The sequence below is a fragment of the Haliotis asinina genome, chromosome 3, assembly GCF_037392515.1.
Source record: "Haliotis asinina isolate JCU_RB_2024 chromosome 3, JCU_Hal_asi_v2, whole genome shotgun sequence".
NCBI lineage: Eukaryota > Metazoa > Mollusca > Gastropoda > Lepetellida > Haliotidae > Haliotis > Haliotis asinina.
The window spans coordinates 69,678,115-69,701,349 of record NC_090282.1 but is presented as its reverse complement, the minus strand read 5'-3'; the positions used below and the strand labels follow the sequence as shown (position 1 = coordinate 69,701,349).

The window sequence follows — 23,235 nt, the reverse complement described above, 5'->3', positions numbered from 1 at the left end:
AGCCACAGTACGCCTTCTAAGTTTAATGCAGGTGGCTGTACCGGCAGCTACTGGCAAACAAGGAGAAGTTGAGCACCGCCATGATAACCGACACGTATAAGCATGTGTAAGTGCCATTGTGAGCGAAGGCTCTCCCTTTCACAGACCAAATCGGTTTGCTCATTGCTGTGCACAGCCTACCTCTTTTAAATGCGTTCTATGCGCCGGTCCAACCTATTACCCTTGTTTGACAGAAAGTGTCAATCATCTGGTCATTTACCAAAGGATTCGCGAGGGCTTTACGTACACAGGGTTGTGAACTGTACACTAGGGGTTGCGACAACACTGAAAGAGTCACGGAAGTCAACATAAGCACAACACGATTTAATGACCATGTCACAGATGGTTATAATGAAGGGCTAAAACTAGACTGCTAGCCGTATAAATATAAATGAAGCCACTGCAACACATGTAACAGCTGAAACCTAGCAGTCAGTACATCATTCATTCCTTTCATATTTTGGGGTCATTTTATGTTGATTCCTGTAATGATCTTTTGACTTGGCGACTCCCTGTGCAAATGGGTGAATGAAAGTCAACCGGCCGTATATATGTATACAAATGGCCACTCTGTGTATCTCATGTACACATGACATATTATAACCAGTTCAAGAAGGATTCCGAACGCACTGTTCTCCAGTACGTAGTATATCAGTTACTAGTAATACATCTACTCCAGAATAAATTCTTTATTGTTTTAGAGTCTTTAATGTATAAATAAAGTATGGAGGGGTACAAGTGTCAAATGTCTTTTAAACTTAGCGTTACTACATTTTCAGCCTAACTTCAGTTCCAATGGTATGGAGATAGGAGACGTTAAAAAAACCTCTTACTAAGGAGAGAATAGTGCAGAAATGAGAAATGCTCATTTTTTTCTAAGTCCAAAAGCCATTTATTTGGATCAGGCCAATTTGGAAACTAGGCTTAGCTTCACTATAAACGATAGCTGACGTGAAAAAAATATAGCTTTCATGCTGAAACTATTAAAGATGTAGCCACCGTGGAGTCTCACCATGACTACTGGCCTATTCACAAATAAAGAAATATAAAAGGAAACAAGGGATCGTCTCAAAAACAAAACGAGGACAGATGTACTAGACGATCACTGGGCTCGGGCCATGGGACAATGATATCAGCTTACATAGGATAATCCCTAAGGGGATAACAGTGGAAGTAAACGGCATGTCATAACAATTTACTACTCATATCCGATCCTGTCGGTCTTCGGGTGGACATGCCTCTTATATATTGTGAGACATTTAATACGATGCTTTTGTATGGGTATCCGGTATCAACTCTATCAAATTATCTCAACATAAACTTTATGAAAGAACAACGCGTACGATTTAAATCAATAGATGAGACGTACACTCATGAAAAGGCACAAAATATTTAATGAGATGACCCCTTGTGGCAGTAGGTAGAGCATGCATTTCATGCCATGTAAATCGAACGTCAGTCGTCATACCTGACTGAGCAGCCATAATGCCATGATCTATAACCTGATTAATTTATTTTTCAGCAGCTATTCGAATTATTTGTAAGTTTTGCCCGATTTTATGAGTAGACACATCCCGCTGCTCATCCTATTGAATTCCCAGTTAGACCGGTGAGTTAATTTCGACGTATACTATGTGCGTAAATTTTGGGGAGACAGAGAAACAGCCTAAAAACAGATGTTTTCTTCAGATCTATTTCCGACGGTACTTTAACCCATGTTTATATGTTTGTTTTTGTATGCTTCCAAACTATTTTATGTAGAATGTGATAGTCTTATCGTTATACTGTCCTTTGATGACAGAATGTTAAACCGTTTATATCATATTTAATATCGCAAAAAAGAAACACATAGGCCTGTTCTAATTTTAAAAATCTATTAATTACCACTTGTGTTCAAACAATCGTCAAGATATACAAAAAATGTTAACACGCTTTTACGCAATAACACACGTTTACCCGAAAATGGTGAGATTTCTTACAAAGAAATCTACAGAAATCATCTTCCAGTTGAAACTGTGCAGCAAGGAGCATGTACAATCAGGCTATAAAAATCCAGATTGCTTTCGGAAATCGGCATTGGTTTTGAAGGATTTTCAAGGTCAAATCACAATGCCACCCCATGACTGACTGACAGAACAGAATTTGTTTTTCAACTCACACCGCAGACTCCGCCATGTGAAGTTACATATAAGAACAATTAAACATATCCATATAGTTACATACAATGTATAATTATGTAGTTGTGTTTTTCATATATACAGAAGAGTATGTAAAGCATGATACATATATAGACAAAGATATGGTATACATAAGGTAATAGAAGTGTTTAAATGGAGTATTCGTAAAAAGGATGTATAAAAATATTACTTATTAGAGCAAGTTTTCTAAGAATACCTATTACACAGCTATTGAATAGTACAAACATTTATAAAAAAAAATTGGTCTGGTATAAAAAAACCTCTGGCTTTAAATATTCAATTCGTCCATTCTTAAAGTAAGAACAATTAAATATATAATGAAATCCATCGCCAATGTCGTTACCAATGCAAAGTTTGCATATTTTGTCACGTTTTTCAATAGCTCCAACGGCCGCTTTGAAAGGGTAAGTTATGCTTTGATGTTTTATAACGTAACAATGCCTTTGAACAATTATCATTTAAAATATCAAAATGTTTACTTGCCCTTAAATCTAGGTCAGATAAGGAGATATCTAAGATAACCTTTTATGAATGTTCAGTGTAGAACAACAACATTTGCCTACTCGCATCTTCTATTTTACATGTAACTGTATTATGTGAAGTCTGGATATAAGTAAGTCATATTCAAATTCATTATCCACTCGTGCTCACTTTTTTCCAAAATGTTGCGACACCATTGAAAGAATGCACACAGGAGATTACCAATCTTCTGTTGTCATGTTAGTCTGAACATGGTATCACGATATCACGGCTTGCAGGTCGTTACAACCAAATCTGCATTAAAATTGGCCGTTCCCGTACGGGCAGACAACGAGTCACCACTGTAAGCCCTAGATCACTGCATCCGGGTACTTCATTTGAATGATCGTTCTGTCACGGGTCAGAACACAGCAGACAGGATGTCGGGACAAAACTGCATTGAACAGGTTGAGAGAGATTGGATCGATAGCCAGGAGATCCGACGTCGGGCCCTTGTTACGTCCTCAATATGGCGTTCATCGTCTCCGTTATCTTTAATTATCAGCTCGCTTGAATAGATATTTCCTTCTTCTAAACTAATGCAAAACCCCATGTATCAAAAGTCTATTTGGTGACGAGTTATGCATGTTTGGAAATAAAACATTTTCACAGCAGATTTTTGGGTTCTGCGTTTCTTCTTTTTCTTTTTTAAACGGTATATTTCTTTACGTATAATTTTCCCTAGTCACGATATTGCTGAAGCATTGCCGAAGTGACGATAACTTTTAACTTACTCCGGAAAGGCTCAATCTTGTAATAATGCGTCCCTATCCTTAAGCGATTATAGTCCGCATAAAATAATAATAATTGATTTGTGGACTGTTGATCGTATTCAACTGGTGTTCCATTCTGTTACAGTTCATTCATGTTAGCGGCGCTACATACATTATCTACCAATAATAGTTGCATGTTCACCACACGGATACATAGCTACATTTTGGCATATTATTATTCAAATCACAGCTTTTCCCGGGATAGTGTTATTCCTTTACGGGTGCTTTACTCCAGGCCTTGACGTCCTCTATTGTCTGGGGAAGCTCTCGTCCTTCTGGTTCAGGGAGAAAATAATTGAGTCCAGCTGTTACCAAACACGCTACCCCGAAAATAGTTCCAGGAGCCCAGGGTGCGATGTCTGCCTGCAAAATGAAGTGAACAATACACATATTGATTTTTGTATTTGTCGATATGTGAATATATTTAGAGTACTCACAACCCCAAGACATGCTGAGTTTAGCGTTTTACATATACACTAAATTCAGTGATATCAGGATGTCATTGAATTGAACAGGCATATTTACATTAATTTTGATCATTATTATTGTTATTATCATAAGGAAAATTGCTTTCGAGGCTGATTCTACTCACACAGCAGAAAATGGGTACCCGATGGGATACGTCATGTGACTATAACTATCTAGCGCTTAACAGGGAGCTTGGGTTATCCGGGGTAATAAAATGCCTGCTTTGACTGTTAACTCTAGGAGCATTCACCTCGTGAAAATAAATGCACATATTACTTAAAATTATAATCCTTACTAGTATAGATATGAATGGGGCGATCATCCCTCCAACCCTGGCAGCTGTTGAACCAGAGCCCATACCAGCGGATCTGCCGAAAGTAAGATGATATATATCTGCACCTGAACACTCCATCTTGTACGGGTGTACCAAGATGTATAGACTCTCATTTTTAAGAACTCAACGGTTCACACAATCCTGATATAATGGTTAAAATTTTATAAATATGAAAACATACGGATGTCTATGCTACGTATTTACAAGTTCTGAGATGTTTAGAGTTAGACTGACTTTAATAACTGAAACGGGCAATTGATGTTCTTATAATTAGTTCTAGAACTTTGCTAAAACTTTGCTCAACTTTGCTAAGACTTCTGAAATGCTACATAGTGGGATGACTGATTGACTGGGAGTGATTTCAGTAATGGATGATTTGTTTCAGTATAGCTGATTGGACTCTAAAGTGATTTATACGAAGTTGAAACGGTTTACATGAGTTTGTAGACGCCTCATTCATCGCTGCTTCAAATTCATTATTGTGTTACAATCTTTGATAAGAAAATTAGATACTGCGTACAAAACCTCCGGTGCATTTGGCGCGTGTGACAGTGGTAAATATGTTAAGGAAAACGCCCGGAAAATAGACTGCAGTTAAAATATTGACTCAACACAAATATATTATGTGTCAAAATCCCTGCAAGGACAATATGTGAAAATCACCAACTGCTGGACGTAACCAAAAATACTATTTAAGCACGATCCATGTTCACAGAAAACAGCTGCATAGGCGAAAGTCGGTGGATGGGTCCACACATCCCGACGCTCGCCATATAAGGTGACCGTCACGCCGATGACCAAAGTTCGAGTCTCCACATGGCTACGATGTGCGAAGTCAATTTGTGTGATATTTACGGATAAGTATTACAAAATGCAACATAGATCACATTTGGGATTACACTTTCTTAGTAAAGTACAAACTCTAGTCCATTTTTGAGTTGAGTCCCATCCGGAATTCGATGATTGACAAAAGCGACGTAAAACCATACTCACTCACTCACTCATTTTAGGATGATACACGGACTGCTTTGTGTTAGTATAGTGCGAGCTGCCTTCTATGTTAAATCTGTAGGATGATATGAAAGGGACAGCTTGGTAGCTGTGTTATCGGTGTGTCAGACATACGCATATAAAGCGCATGTAAAATCTCATCATTCATGTTGTGATCTGCACACTTTTCAATGCAGCTTCGGAGTGAAAATGTGTGGATGTACATAAGGTCCGCTCACAATTTCGAACACCAAGCTGCAATTTAATATTACTCAATTAGATCATTTCTGCTAAAATAAAATTTCATCACATGAACATTTTTTGAAGTAATATCTTGCGGTATAGCACTGTGTCATGCACCCTCTATGTGTTAATCGGTCGCCGCGCAGAGGCACTGGAACTCGCGTCTTTGGGATTTAAGATTAAAGCGAATATAAATGTACGAAAGTAGCAAACATTTCGAGATGACCCTCGACTCGAAATGCGTGACAAAACAAAACATCATGACGTATTGATTGTAAAGTGAAGCATTTCGAGTCGGGGAGCAGCTCAAAAATCTTTTTGCTGTTGTTGCTGATGTTTCTAATCTTCGATCCTCGTAAAGTGCCGGAGCAAACAGGGCGAAGACCGCATGTTTTATTCACGCCTGTGGACATATACAGATTGGAAATCTCCTACCCAAACGTTTAACATCTGCTTGGACAAAGGGCACATTCATGGCTTACCGGCTCCTACTTTCTGCAGTGTCACTGCAGCTCGGCTACGTCTTTTGTACTCACCGTGCAGTGTATAAAGGATAGTATTCAGAGTCTTTCATAAAGCCATGAGATTCAGTGTCGCTTATTACTATAGACTCGCTTTTGGTTGCATCGAAATCACGACAGTTGCAATCCCTATCTTTCGTGGTTTCATGTACACAGTCTCGTATACCCGTTTCGTGAGGTCGTAGCACTTAACGCTTTCTCATGGAGTACAAAATTGCAAGTCATGACGGATGAATGCATGCAGCAGCTCTGATTCATTAAATGTCACATCAAGGAATGTAATACATTCTGTGAGGGAGGGTATCAGCTTGTTGAAGTGTGGCGTCACTGAACTACTTAAGCAACTGTATATCACTTGGGACAGTGCATGAGTGAGTGACTTTAGTTTTACGCTGCACTCGGCAATATTCCATCTATATGGCGGCGTCTGTAAATAATCGAGTCTGAACGAGGCAATCCAGTGATCAACAGCATGTGCATCGATCTGCACAATTGGGAACCGATGGCATGTCAGCGATCCTGACCACTGGATCCCGTCAGTCGCCTCTTACGACAAGCATAGTCGCCTTTTATGGCTTTTTATGGTTGCTGACGGCCTATTCTACCCCGGACCTTCACGGGTCTCACGTGGGAGAACATCAGATAGTTTGGTCGCTGGTGTTTGGCAATAAATCTCGATATTAATGCGTATGCCTTCTGTGAATGAGATATTATTTTTAAAAATATAAACTTTTCGCAAATGCCTGTTGACAAAACTGACATCACTATGCTGCTCTTTCAGCCTCCTGGAATTTGTTCCTGAGGATAGTCAACCCTTGGTAAATTTTCCACAAACGATTTGTATTTCCGAACGATTTTAGTCCGAGATATTTCTGGAATATAGCTAAAGACGGCGTAAAACCATACTCACTCACTCGCTCATTACAACCTACTGACACTGGATATTGAACCGACACTTCTGATCCGAGTTGAAGAAAAATGTGACAAGTTCTTAAAGGACAACATAAACACTCAAGGTACGCAAATGTCTAATGTCTGAAGGTTGATGTGAAGTAAATGATGTGACCTGGACACAGAAACAGAAACTGAATACAGAAAATTCCATTAAACATTATTTTTAGACGAAAAATACATGCATGTTCCGATATGTGAAACAACTGACGCACACACGATACGCATATAGTCAAATGCAAGAGATCATCACAACAGTCATTATATCGACTATACATTTCGAACTTTCTATCTGCTAACGTTTACATGAATGCATTTTATTTACTGGAATGGCTGATGCTGGACATCAGTCATCACTTTAGACCAAGTTGATATATTTGAGGACGATGTTACATTTACGACGGAATATTTTATCCAGTCCTAGTCAAATATACAGCACGTTTATATCATTGTATTAGTATTGATGAAGTAGTCCTTTGGACACTTGACAACTCACAAGATAAATACGCCAGTAAGTACATACTTGGGAAAAGATCCTATTTAGCCCTACTTCCTGCTGCATCATACAACTAAGAAAGGAAGCAGCTCTTGGGTCACTAACCTGAGATTGGTCGGGAAGATCTCGGGCGCATACACAAACATGGCATTGAAGCAGGCACTGTTACCGATTTTCCCAATGAAGGCCAACACAGTGGCTGCCGTTGATGCCGCCTGACCAACTGTATGTGAGAGAAAATAGAGAAAATAGAGAAAATAGACCTGTTAAGCCCATTATATTTTCTTATGAAAGTGAGTGGGTGGGTAAGGGGTAAAAACTCCTGCGGCCGCGTGCTGCAGTGTCAGTTTGTGACAACAGAGGTACGCCAGCATCATCCATTTCCCCCAACGTTTTCTCCAAATAAAGTTTGAGTCATAGAAATTACACTTGACGTATTTACATAACGTACGCACTGTAAACTATAGCATTAACATTGGGGATCGTGATTATTTTGGGGGAATAAGATTTCGTTGAAACATCCCCCTATTCATCCCAACTATTCATACCCCTTTTCCTTGTCAATATTTGCAACGGAAGTACACAACATTTACATTCTTTATGGCTGTATGTTTGTTGCTTAAAGGTCACATGCAACGTAAAACACAACATTGCAGATTCTGGTACCTTTCGGTATGCACTTACCGAAACAAATCATAAAAAATGCAAATTCAACTTATAAAGTTGAAAACAACGCGATGAAAAAAAAGCCCGCGAAATCGGAGTTCAAACGTTTCACTAAATTCCCCCCAGCGCTCGGGGAAAACTGGTTTCAACAGCTGTGCTGCGCTGTGTCCATAACACATGCGCAGTGAATAGGTTCGCGGAGCTTGAAACAGTATGCATGCCCAGCGTCTGAGTTCGTGAGCTGTAGTCTAATCTTGGTTGTGTACACAAACAAGTAAATAATCTACTCGTTACGTAAAACAACTTGTTGATTGTGGTAAGCAGTCTCTGTCACAGAGAAAGCTCAGTGTCTGGTTTATTCACATCTATATGTCTGCCTGCCCGTCTGCTAAAGACAACATGCAATACACAGCTTCAATCATTGACCACGTGTAATTTGAACTTAACACCTATCAGACTATACGACATAAAGAAAATAAGTTGATTTATGACTCGTGCGCCAGAGTCCCGTGTCTGCCACATTATGTAATTAGGCACGTGTGATACACATGACATGTTTTTATGTCTGTGGGTTGCAAACAAACTACATTCATTTTTTTCGGATGACTGGATCTGAGGGAAACTGGTGCAAACTCTTGTCAGTTTCAAGTCCTGCTTTGTACTTGGACGAATGACAGATTCCAGCCACGCAGTAGTTTACCATCTCTACTGACATGATTTTTGATTGGATCGAGCGCAAATTCAGAGAACATGTATTTTCCAAACCCAACATCTCTATACACATTCTTCATGGATAACGACTTCTTTTAGTGTATATGATTTTGTTTGACAACAGTATATGGATCCATACTGAAACGACGCATCAAGTACACAAAAAGAAGTTGTTATCCATAAAGAATCTTACTTTCTTGTGACTGGCTATACTTCTAAAATGTCCACCAAACAGATCATCTTTCTGTACACACAATGAACCCTCAGCATATCAGCAAATGAAACAGCCAGTCGGAAGCCGCCGTTGCACTTGAGTGCATATCCACCCGCTATGACTGGGTTCGGTCTCCCGAGGGCTTCGTTTCGGGGGAAGTAAGCCCAAGTACAAAATATTGCACTTTTGAATCGCGATTGTACGCTTATAATTTTGTTTATTTGTTTTTTCAAAAGCAGCAATGTATATTATATGTCATGAATAAGTGATAAATGTGTTTTAATTATGTTTGATTTTTTGGTTGCATGTGACCTTTAAGACGGCATTAAGTAATATTCCAGCTTCATGTACAGATCGGCGTTCTGTAAATACTCGAGTCTGAAGAAGACAAGCTAATGATGGAACGCATGACCATCGATCCACACAAAAGGATACAATGATGTTTCAAGCCAAATCAGCGCACCTGACCACCTCTCACGACATGCAAGGGTAGCCGAGGACGTTCACATTCATTATGACATTAGTTTTAATATTTTAAGGCATATTACTGATTTCACTCAAAATGTTCACAAGATTATGTGTAATATATACAACCTAATGTTTCTTTATTTCCACGATTTACTGCCGAATGCACTCGATTTTACCTAGTTCATGTATGAGCTTTCTTTGTTATAACTTATAGGGCGTTGGGATAGCTCGTGGTTTGCTCGTCACATAGGTGAGCCCATTTCGATGTCCTACACGGTGTGGACAAGATAATCCAGTGATCAATAACATGAACGATCTACATAACTAGGATACGATGACGATACCATGGGATTGCTGAAGACCAGCTTTACCTTGAACCATTAGAGGTCTGGAATAAATAACCAGTGCCAATACTCAGTAAAAGCTCACCCGCCAGAGCTCTGATTGTAGTGGCCACAAGAAGACACACGCCGGCCTGTACATGGAAGAACATGAAGAAAACTCTCCTTCCCCACCTACGGCATAGAAATAGTAGATTTGTTTAACGCCGCATTCAGGAATATTCAAGCTATGTGGGGACGGTCTGTAAACAATCGTATATGGGCCAGACAACACAGTGATCAACAACAAGAGCATCTGTCTACAACAGTCTGTAATTAAATACTTGTGTATGGACCAGATGATTCCTGGATCAACAGCAAGATCACCGATCTACGCAATTGTGATACAATGTCATGTGTCAACCAAGTCTACGAGCCTGACCACACGATCCGGTTAGTCGCCTCTTACGACAAGCATGGATTTCTGAAAACCAAGTATATTCCGGATCTTCTCGAGTAGAAACAGTAGCTACAGTTAATTCCTTTACATAAATGTACATGTAGCTGATTTGAATGTTATCTCAGCGTTACTGTCCAATAAGTAGTGTGTTTAAAATATCATGAAGTATGCAATCGGAACATTTCGTGTGAGGAACATTTTGAAATGTGATGAATTTTTCACTTACCTTTTTCCGACAAACAAGTTTAGTGGACCTGATGGTATTTCAGCCAAAGAGTTGAGGAAGAAGTTCAGATAGTGATCATCAGCAAGGGATGAAGATGTCAGATAGAGGCTGAAGTATGTCAAGCTGTCGATCAACCTGCAATATTCAATTAACCCTGAAATCTGCGTTATTTATAAGATTAATGCCCTGGTTATATGTATACCTTTGCCATGAAATTTAGCTTACGATGCCCGGTTGACCTTAAAATCGGCAAAACAGAATCATACGCGATGGGGAGCTGGACGAACATCTGTGGGCCTCGGCTATGTTTTTGACACACATCGTTCACACATCGTTGACAAATCGGTAAAAAGGTTTACTTATTTTCTTCCGGCCATCGGTGGTCCACACTACCATCGGTAACAGATGATCTTCCGGCAACCCATCAGCGACCCTACAGTAACCAGTTGGTCATCCAGGAAATCGGACAAGATTTTTAGTGCCCTGGTGTGGTATCAGGAAACGACAAGCTGATTCAAGCTGGGGCACCCGTCCGTCACTTGACGTTTTTAGCCTTCCATTTTTCCAGTGACTGTAAGAGAATCTTCCGAACATCCTTGGTTTTGTGACTACTGCACCGATGTTACACAGAACCAAGCGAAATCTGTCGGAAACCAACCGGTGCCATCGTATCGGCCTGTTGAAAATCAAATCTAGCCCAAACCTTTGTGAACATAAAGAGATCGCATTTGCGTCTACTCGTCAATATACTCACCAAGAGAACCACACAACAGCACATATCTTCAACATAAACTTGGTCCGTACCAAGTCAAGGCAGCTGTACATCACATCAGCTTTCCCGGTCTCCGTCTCGTTTGCTTCCATGTATTTAGTTTTTTTGCTGCTCAGTTCAACTGATGGTTTCTCGAGTCCGATGCCTGGTAATGGTACGTCTGTCACCTCGACTTTGTTCATCTTGGCTGCCCTCTTGAATATTGCAAATGCTCTTTTGGCCCTTTTGTTAGTGATCAGCCATCTAAGGGATTCTCCCATAAAGCTGAAGTAGTCAAAACATGGTCTATTAATGTGTATAGTTCTGACTAGTAACAGCCTTTCTATTTTAGTGAATAGATACGTCTGTACAATGTATTTTACTCTACATTGCCTTGAGAGTATGCAAGTGTTGTTTTACAAAACCATCGCTTAATCATTTCATTAGATCTTAAAAAAATCAATTTAGTATTTAGAGAACACAAAAAGGTGTGGATGAAAATGAATAATCACGTAGTTTCAAAACGACAAGACGATTAGATAATGTAAAACACTTTACGTATCTTGTCCGATCGTTGGCACCTTTGACAGTTACATGCACATGAATTATATGAGTTCTGACATGAAACAAGATGAACTCACAAGATTTGTAGAAGGACACTGATGGACACCGACACGAAAATCAGCTGCGTAGTTCTCCAGTCCATGTCACGTAACAAGTACGCGGTGCCCGTGAGCAGTACGGTGCTGATGCTCCACGACAGCGCGTTAAAAGTGGCTACTTCTAATCGTCGGCTCCTCGGGAACGCTTCCATCAGCATGGTGTAAGTCGTAACGACGATTCCCTGGAACAACGACGGAATTATAAACATTTTACCTCCTGGGTTTCCGTATATGTGACCTTACTTGAGACAGTTGCCTCAATGAAGACTATCACCGGATTGTATGGTTCAGAAATGTATTATGTACAGACAGCCGTGATTTAACATCCCTGTGTCACCAAACAACAAACTAAAACTTGATAACTTTCAAGAGACTAAACTGAGATTCGTTGCTTTGAACTCGAGATCGTATCGGTTCGTCTTACATCTAAATTGCGTCGAAGTTAATTTTAAAAAGTTAAACGTTTAAGAAAATAAGGTTATACTCCATTCATTTATGCCAAAATTATAGCAACATTAAATCCAATCCATACCATGGGATATCAACTCACACTTTAGGTATTCGTTCACGAATATATCTCAATCAAAATCACTATGAAGTTCGTATGGCTTACTTCTCACGCCCGATATACATTAGTCATATCGACTGGTATTATATATAATTTATGTTGTAGCTGTATATTTATTTGAGAGTTATGTATTATAGACGGGACATTTATATAGATACTGGATATTTGGAAGTACCAACAATATATATGTCAAACCAAAATATTTTCGTGGCCGACCATAACTCGCTTGACGGAAAGTCACTACTAACTACAAGTTAATATGCTCAGGAATAATACGTGTGTTTACTTGTAGGCATTGCTTTTCAGAATACTGACAAAGCTCTACTGAATTCAACTCAACAGAGATGTTTTAAAGCGAATAGGAAAGATACGTACGTCCAAGCATTATCCACACGAACTGTGTTACCTATGCGAAGTGTCATGTATGTATTACCGTTCTTCAACTTACGACTGCAGGAGAAGACTTGAGACCACTATCCATTACACCAATAATCGTATTTATACACATTTTTATGTGCTTATACAAATTTAATGTTGAGTAGATTACTAACCTCATCGTTGTACGGTGCTTTTCAGACAAACACAACATCGACAGCCCCAGTCATGGTAATGTTTTGTGCAATGCAGACTTAAATGATGCTATATAAAAAGAGAGTAAGCCAGTGAGCGTTTACCTGTTGGAAAATTCCATTCACCAGCCTCAGACCAGAAAATGCTGCAATATTAGGAGCGAACGCTAAAGCAAGACCTGCACCGGCTGTCAACACGTGTGACATGACAAGGAATGGTTTCCTCCCGAATTTGTCCGACATCACCGACACCGTGGCTGCGCCAATCCCTTGTCCTACGATGAAGAGTGACTGCGGGAGGCGACCGAGAAAGACATTACCACACACGAGATCCCACTGAAAAAGATTAAAGAAAAGATGATTACGCTATTTGGTTCCTGACATACTGTTTCAGGGTATGGTCTGGCCATTCAGTGTTAGATTATTTATTCTTGGACTCCATGTACAAATACTTCTCACCTCCGAAACTATAGAATAATCTCTCTTGACACCATATGTCCAGGCACTGCATGTATGTCTTGACGTGACATTGGTGGTGGTGTTCTGTACCGTAACGTCACATTTGTCGTAGTCGGTGTTGGTGTCGTTGCCATAAAGTGGAGTCACGGCACACTGTTCTTTCGCATCCTGGGCTGTTTGCATAAAAGGACTGTGACAAACCCAAAGAGCATATATCATACATTGAAAACTATAGGTTACTTACGTTGTGATGTTTCTGGTGTCCCCCGACGTGATATTGCTGGAATATTGCTAAAAACGATGAGGGTATATGTCAATATAGCAAAGTGTTTACGATTCGTAATATAGGTTTTATAAATATTGTCAGTATTTATAGTGGTTATTTAATAAGTCAGACACAAACCTATAAAGACGAAGTTGAGAAGGTGGAAACAAATTGATAGGTTTCCAATCGCCAGCAAGACAGCTTGAAACAGCTGATAGCGACCCAGTGTGCCAAGTAATTGTAAGACGTTGTCTATGGTCCTGGGGGGTTCAACTTTGACGTCTGCCATGTCCAAACCTTACAAAGAAAATGTAATCATTATGTCTTTTAGCGGCGTTTAGAAGTTGCTGTAGATGACCTATATATATTATAGATTCAGCTTATTTATTCTTTCCACGCAACGTTTTGTGATCATTACAGATCCCTTCAACAGGTGAACTGACATTCTAGACTGTCAGTTCACCCGATGGAGGGATCTCTAATGCTGTGTGGAAAGAAAAATGAAACGTTTTAATAAAATAAGATAGTCAAAGAAAATGCTTTTAATGAAACTAATGAAAACTTTTAATGTACTATATGATAGCAACCAAAGCCCCGTTTCACAAAGTTCTCTTAACCCTAAGGTATCATAACTTTTCTTGTAGCATCCGTTGCTCCTGTGTTACAGTATATGAGGTACAGTGGCTACGAGAAAACTTAGTAGATCTTGGGCTTACGAGAGTTTTGTGCAAAGGGGCCCAGAACATGCCCCATTCATTATTTGGGACGGTGGGATAGTCTTGTGTTTAAAGCGTTCGCCCGTTACGCCGAAATCTCTGGTTCAATTTTCCACATGTATAAAGCCAATTACTATCGTCCCCGCCGTAATATTCCCGCACTAATCCTAAAGGTCGCGAAAAACGTAACGCACTTTCACCATAACACCACAACATCATCCCTGGACTAATAATTTTCCTTCCCCATGAAACGACAAGGTGAACGTACGCGTGAGTTAACGAATAATTATTACAGGGGAATGTATTCTTTCTTGACAGGGTGATTTGTTACTCAGCTGAACACATAACCGCTGTTAGGGTTTCGCCATTTTGCTTGTCGTGAGCTCATTCATACTTGTTAAGCCCCGAGCACGTTTACAGCTCACGTTGAAACGTTCGTTGCATAAATATAATAATTTTCCACTCGTATTTTTAATCATTCGTGACAAGGATCTTTCTTTTCATTCATGCGACACCTGGGAAAGTGGCCATGTTGGATGACTCCGCATTCGTTCGTAAAGCAAACAACAAATACCAACCTATATTGCCAGAACCGTTCACACACAATGAAGGTGAAAATTATGCTGTTATTGGCAGTTAGTCACAGATACCAAACAGTTTCAAGCACCGTTCATTGACTATGGAAACCACCAATGCACAAGAGTCTCTTTAGCAAGTCACGATGAACTGAAGTTAACCGCGCGTCAATAAAGTCGCACTGTGCCCCGATTCACAATTCACAGAGATTCACAATACATGTGGCGATCCTAAACCTGAAATGCAGAGTTGTTTCAAAAGGATTCACTTGGTCGTTTTAAGACCGTCAACGTTGTTTGAAGACGTTATGAATTGATGGGGCCGCAACCACGTATACATGAAACTGTTGACCAGATAGCTTGATGGGGGTCGTATTCCTATTATCTTCCCTTCACTTACTCTTATGAAGCAGGGACGGTCCAGCCTTGACCTGTCGTAAGCACACTGCGAGCTGTACACGGTACTGTTACACACGCACAGATGCATGGATGGTATATATTTTCGTTTAAATGTTAGCTTATGCGCTCAAATATTTGCTTCGTGTTTCAATGAGACATCAGGGACGATACTGCTATACTAAATCAACAGAAAGCCCTTTGAAGCGAATTCGAAGCGTTGGGATCTGCTGGTCGTTCTTTTCCTGTTGTGGTTTCTCGTTTTGTTGATGTTTTCATTGAAGTTTTTGAATGTCACACGTTTAGACTTTAAACGTATTTTGATTGTATACGTCCTATTTTTGTGCCGAGTAGGTTATTCACATGTTATTCCCCACGAAGGGAAACTGATGAGGTACGCGAAATGTGAAGCTAATTTACGCAACGTTTGAAACTCGTCAGCACGTAAATGTTGAGATTCTTGAAGACAGAAATATTCAGTGGCTATGAAAATAAGGGAGCTATGAATACACAATGCCATTTACAAAGTGAAAACACGTGTTCCATTTAGGTTGAGTGGTTCAGGCGGCTGACTTTGTGTGATGGCAACTAGGTGGCTAACTTTGAGGGTGTGGGTTCGAATCCTGGTTGGGACTCAACCCAATAATAATGAGAGAGGTTTAGAAACCATGTTCAGTAAATTGTGACTTAAACAAATTCTATAGTTACGGACGAATGATTTTAGCTATTAGCTGACATAACACAATGTTCAAAACATGGTGGATAAGGTATGAAATGAGTGTATGGACAAATGGTGGAAATCTGCAAGACTCTTTCAATTACTCTACTAAGGTAACTCTCTCTCTAATTAAGGTAACTTTTGAATATATTTGTTAATGGTTATTGTAATATTTTAAGTCTGAGTAGTATAATTCTGCAGTTTGTTTCTGACAAAGGAGAAGCTATGCCGGTTTTGATTACATTTATGTTTCATCATATAAATCCGGGAAGTGGGAATACGTGCCAAATGTCTAAATGTTGGCCCCTCCTTGACACGACTACATCGGCGTCGACGAGTGAGATGGAACCTGACAAACTGGAGGCGCATATGGTTTAGCGATGAATCCCTTCCTCAGGCGACGTGATGGTAGAGAGCGTGTCTACGGACGACGCCATGAACGTTTTGCTCCTTACTGCATCAGACAGGAGGACAGTTTTGCTGTTGGGAGTGCTATGGTATGGCAGGAGATATCATACACCCGCAGATCGGAACTTGTGCTTGTCCAAGACAATCTTACGGCCAATCGATACATCGCCAGATTCTCTGTCCGCACGTCCTTTACCTTGATGACCGTCAAAGGCAGCTCGTCCAGCAGCACGTGCCATCGTGGACTACCTGGCCAATAACAATACAATACCCTCCCCTGGCCCTCCAGATCCCCGGATCTAAACCCAATCAAACTTCTTTGGTATCAGATCGATACATCGACGTCGTAATCCACAACAGAATCTTCAACAATTGTTCCACATGCTGCAGGAGGATTGGAGAAGGATTCCACAACAAAACATACAACGACTTATTCGATCTGTACCCAGGGGGTGTTGGGCAGTGGTAGCAGCTGGAGGTGGTCAGCTGGAGGTGGTCAGCTGGAGGAGGTATTGATTTCAACACCACCTGGTGGACAGCAGTAATGACTATGATGACGGTTATACTCATGAAATATGGACAAGATAGCCATATACATTGCTCCACAAAACACCATTCATGTGTCTTTGATCTACACGTCCTTGAATAACACCAAATTTCCCTTGATATTTGGGCTTTGCGTTTCTTTGTTTGAAGAGTCATTTTTTTAAATCATTTTTTATATAAAGGCGCGTGTGCACTTCGAAATTCCTTCGTATTTTTATGATGTGTTAAATATTGAAAACATGAAAACATATGTAATTGGAATCATTATGGGCTTAGATTAAATGTGTGTCGTCATGACCACATTTGTTTTCCAAAATATTTTCCATGTCATATGAATTCTTAATAAACAGGCATAATGCTACAGTTGCCCCTGTGTGCTTGATGCTGTTGAATCATATCGGGATATAGAGCTACACATAGATAGTGAATGGTCTGTATGGGAAAATATGTTGTCATCTTCTTCCGAAGCAAAAAAATGCACATACTGATGACACTTAAGTTCTGTAATTTATGTATTCATGTATCAGGCGTCACTGTAGGGTATACGCGATTGCGTAGGACCATGCTCATCCTGGTATTGCCAGCAAATAGCGCACTGCCGGGAAAGCCATGTTCATACGATCACTTCTTTGACTGACATTGGGCAGATGAAGGATGAAGGCTATTTTATGGATTTACAACTTCTTTATTTTTGTGTTAGCGACGTTTCGATATAGATTCTAATGTCGTTGTTGTATCACTTGCTTCACACACGTCGCTAATATCCGTAAAATAGCCCTCATCCTTCATACGGTCACTCTACCATGCCCATTGCAGGCTGAGCTAGACCATTTTTAACTCTGTTTTTTTTTCTTAAACGTATCTTTCCAGAGCTATAGCCCTAATTAGCAGCAATGATAACCTAGAAAGCATCCAGCATGTAGTCTTTGAAGAGCTTGACCGCGGTGCGGAGGGGTTGCTTTGTGGTTAATCACTGGATTGTCTGGTCCCGACTCGATTATTTACAGACATATACCCATTTAGCTGGAATATTGCTGTGCCTCGTACGAGGGCTGGTCAAAATGATCTACGCCTACATAACATCTGGACTGGTGACTGCAACTAATCATAAGAGTGTTGTTGGAAAGTGCTCATTATCAGCATTTCCCGTTATTTTACTCAAATAGATCAACTAGGTCGAAAGCAACAGGTTGTTGAAGCATACTGAGGTATGTATACGAGTACAACGTGACAGATGTTGAGGGCTGGAACTCTGATTTTGCTTAACAATGCTTCGTCTCTTCCTCGTAAAATAAACTCACTCACTGTATGCGGCGTAAAATAAACTCGCGCACCTGTGGGTTAGTCAGTTCGAGTTTGATGATACGAATCTCTTTCATTCACTATTTATTCGCCTTTTATTGGTATCCGATTTTTGAGAAGTGGATGAATAAATTGACATATGATTCATAGCACCGTCTGATGGACACTTTGTTTTACACGAGATAGAATGTTCAGGGAATATAGTTTATTTCAATCTGTGATTACTGCTACCTCTGCTGCAACCGACTATCTACTTTGATAAGAGTGGCGTGGTACATTAACAATAATTTATATATATACTCTCCAGCTTGAGAGAAAAAAACACAAAAACAACGCAGAATAAACTGGATTAAGAACACAACGAAACCATCTTGAACTATATTTATAACCATCTTAAATTATACACGGTATTTCTTCAATTGTGTGTAAATTCACTGATATAAATCCGCCAAACAATGCCTGGTAAAGGAAACCCAATGGCTGCAGATATAAGACGGATGTGTCTCCAACTGCTTTAAATTGGGGTCGGTTTTAGCATTAGACCTATTTTTTAGATTTTAATGCAACTTCACGATTACATACATTAAAGTTTAAGACTGGAACCCGATATTTCCTTACTTCATTAAATCCTTACCTCCTTAAATGAATTCACGTCCAAAATGATAGCAGCACACGCGAACAAAGCCAGATAGGCTTTCATACAATGGCGAGTACATTCAGAATTCAACATATAAACCAGGGATAGCGCGAGACAAGTAGGACTCGTTCTATTCACGCTTCGCTAACTTTCATGACAGGGCCGGACATATGCCACTCACATCGGAGCAGCCTTCTGTCATGTAAGGTAGCTAATGTAATATATAAAAGACAAAACAGCGAGTCTACAATGTGATGTTTCTCTTATTTCTTATTTAATATAATACTTTTTTTATTTACTATTTAAATTATGTAGGCGATTTATCGGAGTCAGTCAATGTTGATATGATATTATTGAATGTTTTGCGAGAGCATCACCATTTGCACTTCCTTACAACCAAAGTTATTTGGAATGTAGTCGCTTTTGACAGATGATCGGTGTATGGCATGTAATTTGCATGTGTACGATTTTCATTTTAAAACCAACGACAAGAAACAGACACTAGCAAATGTGTGATGCACGGTGAGCGGCAAAATTAATATTCTAAGTGATTGCTCGACCGTCTTGAAAACCGTCAAAATCAGGAATGACACCACATGCACATGTACGGGGCTACTGCGTTGTGCACGTGCATGTCATGCGTTGTGTCTAGGGGTGGTAATGGAGGGAAATGGTGGTGCGTTCATAAGATGTCTGTACTTGAAACGTTTGTCAACGTTTACACTTCCTATCCAAATTGAAAGTTCAGCATACCTATTCTCGAAACATTCGTAGCCTTACGAACGTCTAAAGCCCATTCTTAACACATTTTCTACGATCTAAGTTACGAATTCTTAGGGCTACGCGGTTTCGAGAATATGAACCCAGATTCCCCTATTTTTGTGAAAAGTATATATATAGCCTTTTCTGAACTTTTCTGTCCCTAGTATGGCAGTATACCTTCAGTTGTTGGTGATAGCCTGTGGTTTAATGGTATCGTGCTTTAGTACTATCTGTGATAGCTAGTTTTACTGTCCTTTGCCGACAGGTCTTTTCAGAATTGATAACCTTCATTTCATCGCTATGTGGCTGTAATATTGCCAATGAGATGTACATTTCATACTCACTCACTCACTCACTCTTAACTTTTCGGAAAATATTGCCTGATATAGTACTAGTAGTATAAGTATTTCGTACCACTTTTACGTTTTCCCTTCTTCTGTCCTGCTTCACCCATTGTACCTATATAGAGATTCGAACCAGGACCTTCGGCGTGAGCAGCGGACGCTTTACCCACTTGGTTGGTTTGTTCTTTAACGTCGCGCTCAGCGATATTCCTGGTCTATGATGGTGGTGGTGGTTCGTAACTGAGTTTGGACCACACAATCCAGGGATAAACCTCTAGGCTCACCGCTAGGCTACCTCTTCGCCCCACATTTTCCATGTAACGAGCGAGAGTCAAGCTCCTCACGGAACATATACCAGGGCTGTGACCCGGGAAAGACTCATTTAAAAAAGACAGAGTTGGAACTAGTGTAATCAACCGGCAATGGGAATGGTTGAGCGACTGTATAAATGTAGCTCTCCCGCAATGCGCTATTTATTCAAATATCCAATATATAAAATTTAAAAATTCTAGTTCAATTGTTCCTAGAGAAATGTCCAGATCACACAGGCTAGCTTCCTCACATAGGTGCCAAAGCACCTTCTACGAATTAATTATTTCTTCGAAGCAAGTGATGGGAGAGTCAAAGGCTTTCATTGTTTTATCCCACTTTTGTAGCTGTTTGAGCCATCGTTAGAATGTTTACATTCATGCTAAAAACTAAAAACAACATTAATTTGTTTTCGAAAAATGCCTATTGATTGCACACATATGCTAACAACCAACCACATACATATGACTGTTTGCACGTCATAGCTGTTTTGAGCAACGTTTATGATTTTCCTAATTCAGAATGTTTTCACCCGTTGCGGTTTGATTTTAAGCTGAATCGTCAGAATACAAATTACGGAATATTCTTGTGTCATCTTCTCTGCTGATGCAATAAACCAGTCACACAAACCAAAGTATGACTTTAAAACCAGAGAATGCAAGATTTGGGAACAAAATCAGCTTGAAAAACAATGTTATGCTATGTTAACTTTAGCAAGAATAAAGATGCCGCCTGTCATATTTTAACCAAACAAAGGACAAGTCACCCAAACAATTTCATGTCACTACGGGTGACGCTTGTTTGAGAAAAAAAACCCACTATATATTGATTTCCTTACTTATTGTGACTTTCGAGCGACTCGCGGCACCGAGGTTTATTCTTGAAATGTGTATGTTTCAGATGTGGCTTTCCGGGTGGACACTGTTTATTAGTCCATGAAATGTGAAAAACACACTATCAACACATTCAAATAATATGTGATGTAAGAAACATACCTGCCAAGACTTTGGTGATAGAAAACTGTTCGGTCCGCCTTAGTGGATGGAGATGGACGGTTTCGGTCTTGATCTCCAGACTGTGTCAGACCAACATAGCAATTTATAATTATGACATATTTTTTATACCAAATTCTTTTCATCTGATTGGTTGAATTTGTAACTTGCTACGTGACTCAGCAATATGTTAACCTTAATGTAAGCATACTGGGCCAGTCGGCTACAATTTGCATGACAAACATATCATGTCAACTCTTTACATGCACTTGGGGAGACACTGAAGCAGAGCTCCTTCCCTTTCCAGACAATGGCAGACGAGAAGCGTAATAGATGCAATGAAAACAAATACTATTATTACAATAATTTATTATAATATATAGTTAACTGTCATATGCTAATATTTAAAACATACCTTAGGAAAAAGGCGAGCACACTTCAATTTCACCCAGGTTTCAATGGTCATGTAACGACATTTCACGACAAAAGCAAGGGTGTGTGCCCCTGCACGTCCCAACATCCCACACCCGAACCCAACCTCTCAACAGATCCGCCTTTGGAGTGGCCACGGTGGATTGTAAAACTGGCATCACTCCAGACCGATACAAGTTCGCTTCTCCTCACCGAAACGATTAAGCCATTCGTTCTCTATTGCAAATGTGGACCAATGTTAATGCTCATGCATGTGTCATTGCTCTGCATCGAATTGAGGACACAGCCATATGTGCGTGTTTTTTTCTTCTAATGATATACGACGTTGAGTGGAGTAGCGTGACCAAGCAGTTGGCTGTATACTTACAGGAGTTGAATGACACACATACGCATCCTTTGGGACAAGCTCCACCTCAAACCCAACCTCACACTGTAGAGAAATCTGTGGTGTTCTATCACCACTACCCGCTGTATCTCTTATTTCTTTATCCAAAGTCCTGTCTCTCCAACAGTTGATTGTTGCATACCGTAATACTTGCCGAGGTTGCAGTTTCTTTTCATTTTTTCATAACATAAACGCATAATACATCCTGGCTAAGTTATTGATGAAGCAAGTTAAAGCATTGTGTGGATGCATGATCATAAAATGCATCTCTCAAATGAGTATAAGTATAGGAAAATTATGTAATATCTATACAAATACATCAGTGCATAAGTGACACGTACGTTACAATAATACAGCGGTCTATAATCGAATCCAATGATTAACATTCTGAGCATCGATCTGCACTTTTCCACCTCTTCCAAAACTTGAATTCAGAACCGTGGAACATGCATTATAAGGACGACGATAACGTTATCCACATCAGTTGGATCCATATATTCCAGTATCGTTTACAAAAGTGCGTGGACCTGACAATGATTGCCGTTAGGATCTTACCAAATACCTCTCTTTTTGACAATTAAAATGTTCCCAGAGGGTTTGTGTTTGGAAGCTGAATCTAAGGCACAACAGTGATCTCATAGATGAGCAAATCAGTGATGTTTTAGAAAACCATTGAAAGAAATATACTGGAAACGACAGGTGAGATAGGAGCTAGTTGGAACCGTTGATAGAAATATATTGGAAACGATAGGAGCGAAGTTCTCCCCATAATTCACACAGATAAAGAAGAACAGGAGCAAGCAAGAAATCAAATAATTGTAACTGGCAATCTCAAGACAGAT

The 23,235-nt window shown here is 39.8% G+C and overlaps 2 protein-coding genes across 2 annotated transcripts in view; one reads left to right on the top strand and one right to left on the bottom strand.

Moving 5' to 3' along the window:
- Positions 1-445: 445 nt before the first annotated feature.
- Positions 446-19,252, bottom strand: LOC137277035 (organic cation transporter protein-like). Its single transcript, XM_067808696.1, has 11 exons — positions 19,167-19,252; positions 14,010-14,168; positions 13,607-13,779; positions 13,253-13,483; positions 11,990-12,192; positions 11,352-11,633; positions 10,598-10,732; positions 10,021-10,106; positions 7,638-7,755; positions 4,293-4,365; positions 446-3,892 (listed from the first exon to the last, which is right to left on the bottom strand). Exons 2-11 carry the CDS (start codon positions 14,158-14,160, stop codon positions 3,737-3,739), a joined length of 1,608 nt encoding a protein of 535 aa, XP_067664797.1. The 5' UTR covers positions 14,161-14,168; positions 19,167-19,252; the 3' UTR covers positions 446-3,736.
- LOC137278996 (uncharacterized) overlaps positions 16,657-23,235 on the top strand; it is a 22,141-nt gene continuing 15,562 nt past the window's right edge. The window contains exon 1 of the mRNA XM_067811484.1: positions 16,657-16,773. Within this exon, the coding sequence (XP_067667585.1) occupies positions 16,657-16,773 (117 nt within the window). The remainder of the gene's footprint in view (positions 16,774-23,235) is intronic.

What these genes read in the sequence shown, in the direction of transcription:
- LOC137277035 (XM_067808696.1), bottom strand. Translation starts at nt 14,160, where the DNA reads ATGGCAGACGTCAAAGTTGAACCCCCCAGGACCATAGACAACGTCTTA. An exon ending in ATTATTCTATAGTTTCGGAG is followed by an intron (nt 13,484 to 13,606) that starts GTGAGAAGTATT and finishes AATCTTTTTCAG; the next exon opens with TGGGATCTCGTGTGTGGTAA. An exon ending in GCTGTTGTGTGGTTCTCTTG is followed by an intron (nt 10,733 to 11,351) that starts GTGAGTATATTG and finishes TGAATATTGCAG; the next exon opens with GTTGATCGACAGCTTGACAT.